At 40.0% G+C, this 7,472-nt stretch overlaps 1 protein-coding gene across 4 annotated transcripts in view; it reads left to right on the top strand.

Annotated features, from left to right (window-relative positions):
• CycJ (Cyclin J) overlaps positions 1–5,452 on the top strand; it is a 30,306-nt gene extending 24,854 nt beyond the window's left edge. For all 4 annotated transcript variants that reach the window (XM_065430227.2, XM_065430220.2, XM_065430232.1 and 1 more), the window contains 3 exons: positions 1,706–1,993; positions 4,685–4,844; positions 5,166–5,452. In XM_065430227.2, the coding sequence (XP_065286299.1) occupies positions 1,706–1,993; positions 4,685–4,844; positions 5,166–5,352 (635 nt within the window). In that variant the 3' untranslated portion in view covers positions 5,353–5,452. The remainder of the gene's footprint in view (positions 1–1,705; positions 1,994–4,684; positions 4,845–5,165) is intronic.
• The last annotated feature ends 2,020 nt before the right edge of the window (positions 5,453–7,472 follow it).

Raw genomic sequence — 7,472 nt, forward strand, 5'->3', positions numbered from 1 at the left:
AGCTTATGAGCCATTGCATTTTTTTATTGCTTACAGGGGGTATGAGCCATTGATGATGATAGTTTTTGTTGACGCACACGAAAGATGCACAGAACCCTAGCCATACACAGCTTTGGTGTAAAAAAAAAAATGTCAGTCATCACAGCACCATAAACAATTTACTATGACAATTGTTTCTACAAACCAGTTTCTGTTTCAGTAATTGGGAGGTGTATGGATTACGATACATTGCCTCACTCCATCCATTCCTGCCAATGCTGTGACTGCCACATGCCAGTACATTGAAAAGTAACATGCACAGTACTCTTGTTTACTTCTTTTATGGGCATCACCATACCTAGCCTTATTGCTACACAACGTCTGCAAATTTTGCTTCATGTCAGACATCACAATAATGTTGATGGTATCTGGTCTCGAACCTCGAGATCATCTTTAGTATTAATTTAAAATATAAAAGTGTTTCCCACTCTTCGTACTTGATAAGCGTTGTCCTTTAGCGTGTAAGGAGTATGTGGTAGTTTCTATCCTGTCTAAAATGTGTTGGTACTCTTTTAAACCAATTGGTCATGTTAAGGAAAAAAAAATGGGGGGAGAGAATTCAAGCATTAAAAAAAACAAAAAAACTAGGGCATCGAACAGTAGTTGCTTTTCACTCTGCTAAAGACTACTACTGCTGGCATCCTTTGAGGCAGTGGTGGTGTAAAGAAGCTCACTGCAAGATCGATCTTTTACTGTTCTGTGACACGAAAACACCTGAAATGCAGTTAATTTTTTTTAAAATTGGGTGTGGGGAAAAGGGGCCTCGAAAAGCAGTAACGCCATTAGTACATCTGCTAGTTGCACGAGAGTAGAATGGCAGTTAGGAGAGCCTCTCTCATATGACAACCTTTAAAGCAGATAGGCAGCACCTAATTTTTAAATACAATCAATGCACATCAATTCAAACTTCTCAGAGCTGCATATTTTTGTTTAGTGATAAGAAACCTAAATATGCATACACATGAAGCACCTTCTCAGGCTTGGAAGCTTTTTTTTCCAGCTGCCAAACTATAAGTGGAGATGGCTTCTCATGATTATGCCAGAAGAGCTACAATTTTGATATGCATTCTTGTAGTGTTAGTTATGCTTAAATGTCAAGTATAACAACAGTTTTGTTAATAAATGCTCCTCAGATGTCTGTTAGCTGCATATTATGGTGGAAGCTGTTTCATAAGCACAAAGATGGATAAAGCAAAAATATTTCCGAGTGAATAGATCCGGAATGCTTCCAGAATTTAGCCAGCCAACCAAAATCTGTCTAGTGTGAATCATCTAGGCTTGAACTATCAAGAGTTGACCATAATTTAAAAAGCCTCTGTAACATTGTAACTGTATTCAACATGTCGACAGCTTTTACTACCGTTTCACATTTAACTTCTTAAAACTCAAATTAGCTTGCTTGATTGTAGTAAAATTAGAAAGTTTGGTACATAGGTGCCTTATTGTATTAGAATGTTTACTAGCTTATGTGGCACCTTTTAGCAGCTTCTATAACATAAGATTATATAAGTGTGCCACACTGTACTGATAGCATGAAAACAATAAGCTAAAATGTGGTAAAATTGAAGAATATCATTAAGTCGGTAGGTATAGAGATAAAAAATAGAACACAATGCAATACTTAAAATAACAACATAATGCTGCCAATGATGTCATGTCTTTCCAGCCAAAGCCGAAGAAAAGGACTGTCGCAATCCTCACATCAGTGAGATCAGCAAGCTAATGGGAAATACCTACAGCCCAAGGGACATTGGACAAGTCGAGCGGGCCGTGCTGGATTTCTTTCAGTGGGAGGTGCATCATCCGACAGTGGCCCACTTCTTGGACTACTTTGCAGTCTTTGCAATATTTCCCACAGATGTACCATTTCATGCTAGAATGTCAGAAGAGGTGGAAGCTCTTCGTATTTCTATGAGGCATTACCTTAACTACTTTCTTGAAGCATCTCTCAAGGGTAAGTAAATTTTATGCTGCTAACAAGCGTGCACTACACAGTGATCAACAGCGGGCAAACGAACAAAGCCTTGTGTCGACTTTTTGACGAGGGGGACTTCATCAGATAAAACGAAGTGTGAATTAGCTCAAGACTGAGGCAATTGTGGTTTGGCCCCTGTTGATCACTTAGTCTCCATCTTAATGTGAACCTTTTATGTTGTTTGAAGTGTACATAATGTGAAAGCCTCTTTAAGCTGTTTGCTGGCTAAATAAGTACGTAAAACTGTGTTGTAATTCATCTGCTAACACACTACAGTCATGTGCATCATGCAGAGGCACACATATACATGCACACAAAAACTGCCTGCAAATGCCTGCATAACTAAAAACACATGGCTTGGACGACTTTAGGTGACAGCTGATATTTAATGTGCCAGACGGTGATGCAACAGTGGATGCTGAGAAAATGCACCCAGCTTGAATTCCTTAGGCAGCTGCTGTGTCACAGACTTCGACAAAAATCTGTTTGAGGCTAGCTATTCATCACTTAGTACACAGCATATAAAAATAATCTAAAAGTCAATTTAGCTATCTTTGTAGACTTTTTCTTTTTTTTTTTAGATAGGATTCAAATCTGCAAATATGCCACAAAATCTGATGCTGCACTGTTGCATCGTCAATTTGAGTGAAACATTCAGAACAGAAGCCCACCTATAATTTACTCTGCTGCTAAGACTTTTATCACTGAGCCCATGCACATAGTTTCAAAAGGTACCCATAAGTTCTTAACTTAGAGTTTGCCTTCAGTGTTTTTCAGTCACTGAAATTAAAAGTGGAGTGAACCTAGTCTGCTAGTGCCTAAAATGTTAACACATTTATTCTGGCACTGCACTGTATAAATAATTTCACCGACGATGCCTTGCTGACGATCACTTGGATTGACCAGTGACCGATGCCGTCAGTGGTTTTAGAAAAGGCTCAATACATGGAATGCATTCACTATGTGCTGGACAGTTTAATTATGCGATACCAGCTAACCTGAACATGCATGAGAAACTATTATCACAAGTGGAGAAGTGACATGTGGTGATGTAATTCACAAAAATATGAATGGCATGAACATTATCACACTTCAGTCTTTAATTTACCTTCAACTACCTTCAATCATACGATAGTTTCTAGGACAGTTGCTATCAGGAAAGAATTACCTATCCTTTGTAGAGTGGCCTTATCCTGAGGGCAACAGGCAAGGCTTGAGGCAGTGCTTTGTTCTCGCAAATGTTAGCTGTTTGTACAGCTACCCTGTGGCCAAACTGTAGAAACAGCCCTTTACTCTTACTACTGCATGCCTGTCTCCTTAATTTTCTGTAAAGTTTACAAATTTGCCCTTGTTTTACGATTTTACGAGTGTTTGGTCTACATTTGTGAAAAAAATTCTGCTTGCAAAAACATATTGTTCCTCAGTCTCCGACCACACTCTATGAAGTCTTGTTCGTGAAAAGACCTCAAAGCAGTACCTGCTTCGAGCAAGTTCATTCAGACAAGCTTCCGAAGCAGGTGAAATCGGCCGCTGTAACATCACTGAAAAAGTCACTGTGACCTAAGAACAATGTGTTGCTTGCCACTTTCTGATTGCTGCTGCTTGTGTGCTGTATGAAAAGATTAATGTTTAATAAAGCTATGTATGTATCCCATAAAAGGTGTGTGCTGAAGGCAAACTTTAAGAAATGTGCGATATTGCACCCCCCGTCCCTTCTTCTGATGTAATGTATGTGGGATTTTGATTAATTTTGAAGTGCGCAAGTTGGCAGGTATGCTACTGGCATGTTTGTGAACTGCTGTGCCACATGTGATTTTACTGCTCTGAAGCTGTTGGTCACTGGTGCTAATCTTTTTAATGGATTAGCCTTGTGTAGCTCACTCAAACGAGTGCAAAATTCAAGACAGCGTGTTTTGAGACAGGCCTATCCCAGAAGCTGTGTAAAGGACCACGTGGATGGGCACTCCTGATACTGGCACAAAGCATGTCCTCACCAGGGTTTTAAATGTGGCTTGTAACATGGACTGTTTGTTATACTGTACACAAATGTCCACATATGCTGCAAGCTTCTTAAATGGCCTGCACAACAATGTCAGTTGAATTTTTGCACTGCTATGCCATTAGCTAAAATTCGTTTCTATACAATACAAGAACACCATGCCTTCCAGGAGCACAGCTGAACAACAAGTCTGCAGGTGCTGATGAGGAGGACTTGCTGATAATCTTATTAGTTGGCACATGCTAAAAGATAGCATAAAAAATGAGAGGCAGACAGGGACAAGTACTATTTTCATCTATGTTTATTTAATAGGGATGTCCCACAATGAACATAATACAAATGTGCATATGCAGATGCTTCATACTGGCAGTACTAACAAAGTATCAGTGGCACCTCCAACCCCCGCACAGTATTCGACAGAGGTGAACTTGCTCAGACAAGCTAAGCTACACTCTAAACTTGTCAAGTCCCCCTCAATGTTTCACATATTACTATTACTGCCACAGTGATAAATCTGTACATGCACACTATTTGACAAATTATCCCAAGATAAATCTTATCGGTGGTGTATTCTGCCTTAAAAGGCAGCCTGCAGGCACCATTTCTACAAAGGCCACTTTCTGTTCTTGTTCAAAGAACCGACAAATAACAGCATGATTTTATTCTCCTAGACTACAGCTTCATCCAGATGCCTGCTTCCATGGTGGCCGCTGCATGCATTGTGTGCTCTCGCGCCTGCCTTTGCCTCACTCCAATTTGGTCACTGACACTGGAGAAAGTCAGCGACTACACCCTGGAGCAACTTGCTGTTTGCACCAACCACTTGCTGACGTGAGCTTTCTTGCTGCTTGGTAACACAGCACCCATGAATAACAGTAGTCAGTTGTAAGAGAGTGGTGGGCAAAGTTCAGCTGCACAAGCACTTTCTCTGTATGTCATGAACTATTGAGACAAGCTTCTTGTAATTTTAGATGAACAAACTGTTTAAAGACTTAAACTAGCAAATGTGGGCAGATTACTTTAAGCTCTGAAGCATGGCTTGGCATTTATTTGCAATGCACGTTGTGTTTCCTGCATGAATGTATACAATGTTATCATTTGCACCCAGCATGAGTGCGTTTAAATGATTGACTTTTCTGCTTTCATGCCAAGGGCAAAGGACAGAGATGATGCTGAAAGCGGTGCTCCAACAGGAAGGCCAGAAGAGGCCAGTGAAGACTTGGATGCCGTAGGCTTTCCATACCACTACGGCATCCTGGCTGCAGAGGATGCAGAATCCAGGCGTGAAGACCGCAGGGCAGCCCAGTGGCCTCTTCATAGCAGCCAGTACGAGTTCTGAAGCCCACAGGGCAGCTCAACAGCTACCTCATTGCAGCCAGCACGAATTCTGCCCGTACCCAGTCATTTCTGTCTGCATGCATTAAAGTGCTTACAACCAAGCTCCTGGCCACAGCCCACTACCTCTGAACAATAACATTGCCTGCAGCTTAGGCATATGCATACGTTTTCCGGGATTGTACGTCAAGCTTAGTGGCAAAAAAACACAACTGAGACAGTCCACGGCACTGATATTGAAGAGACAGAAAACCAACTACCATATTTATTCGAACATAAAACGAGGTTTACTCCCAGATTCCTTAGCCTCGAGAGAGTGGCACTTGATCGTGATTCTAGATGGTTGTGCTAATATAGGAGCTAAGCCTTGGCAGATGAAGCAGTAACATATTTTTGTGCATATATCTGACACGGAAAATTGAAGATTTCTTAATGTAAAGGTGGGGCGCAGTTCACAGGCAAATTTCGCTCTGAGGTGTGACTTAAGAGCAGCACAAATTTCACCTTAAAGTGCGGCTTCATAGCAGAAAAATGCACCACGCTGCCATGAAGCTGCACCTTAGGGCGAAATTCGCATATAACTCACACCGATTTTTCTGGGGACTTCCTATTATATTTAGTATTTAGAACAATCTTCACCGAGTCTGAGGCATCCATCATCTACTGGGTGTGTTCAGATAAGGACAGACTTAGAGGTTCTGACTATTTTTTTGTTTTGAGCAAAACTTTTATATGAGGTGGGCAAATAGTCTCTGTAGAAAGAAATTCACTTTTGTTTTGTGAGACACAGTGCCGATTTCGAGAAGAAAAAACCTTAATTTTTCAGCTTAAAATAATGGAACATGTTCATGCAGTACTAGATTTATTAATCCTGCGAGAGTATTCTGTAGAGTTTTATTAAAATAGGTGTACTTTATTTCTAAACACCCTTAAAATTGGCCACTTTTTACATTTGCAATTTTGGTGTTCTTGGGATTTTATAATTAAATAAATATGTAATGTAGCTGCACATTTTTTGCAGTAATTTGCAAGAAACTCTTTGAAGATTTGTCTACATTTTTTAGCTTTGTCACCTACACTAAAACGGCCTCACAAAGCCACTGATTTTGGGGAAATTGAGAGGCACTTGCACAAAAAACAGTTAGGAAATAAAAAAAAAAGAAACACTGTAAGTGGCATAAGTTTTCTTGTGCCCGAAGTTCTAACAGCGTAAAACTACAAAAAAAAATGTTTGGTGGTGCACAATGTTTTAGTTTTAGAGTAATAGGTCTTCGAACTTGTAAAATCTGCAAACCACAAAAATGGTCTTTTCCACACCCTTAGCCTGTCCTTACCAAACATACTCTACACTATATTGCCTTATAATAGTATGCGTTCTTCATCTTGGTTCCCCCAACTGTACCCTTGCCTTATAATCATGGCTACATTGAAGTGCTCAATTATTTTTTAATGCAATCTTTTTCCAGATTGCTAAGAAATATGAAAAAATTTAACCTGACTGAGACAGCCTATGGTAATGACCTTGAAGAGACCAACAATCTACTTTTAAGGACACTCATTTTTAGGGTGCAGTGAGCTCATTGAGATCCTTATCTCATGATTACATTGAAAAGTGTAAAAATGTTATTGAACAAAATTTGTATTTGAACTCTCAATTTTAATGTGTATGAACTGCTGAAAACGATAACACCGCTCATAAAAACTTAGACATAGGAAATAAATATAACTTTGCCAGTGAGAATGATAACGGTGGTGTATCTAGCAGGTTCCTATGCATTGCAACACCACTTTAGGAGGGAGGAGCACGAGTGATAACAGTTGGACACAGATGAGTGAGTGAGTAATAAAAGTCAACGGAGACTAATGGGGAGAAGAGGGGGTGCGCAATGAAGAACCAGGTGGAGAAAACACTAATTGACAAAGCTGCGCAAGTGGGTAGGAATTCAAGGTATGAAAAGGCGCGCATATGAAACAGACACCTCTTGCATCTGTATTTTGCTGACCTACCTTTTTATACTATGATGCACTGGAAAGTGTGAAGTAGTCAACATGACAACACATGGAGTGATAGAAATGCCACTTCATAGTTCAAAAGAGGAAAAAAAGAAAGAGTAAGGGATGGTA

The sequence above is a fragment of the Dermacentor albipictus genome, chromosome 1 (genome assembly GCF_038994185.2).
Source record: "Dermacentor albipictus isolate Rhodes 1998 colony chromosome 1, USDA_Dalb.pri_finalv2, whole genome shotgun sequence".
Lineage (NCBI taxonomy): Eukaryota > Metazoa > Arthropoda > Arachnida > Ixodida > Ixodidae > Dermacentor > Dermacentor albipictus.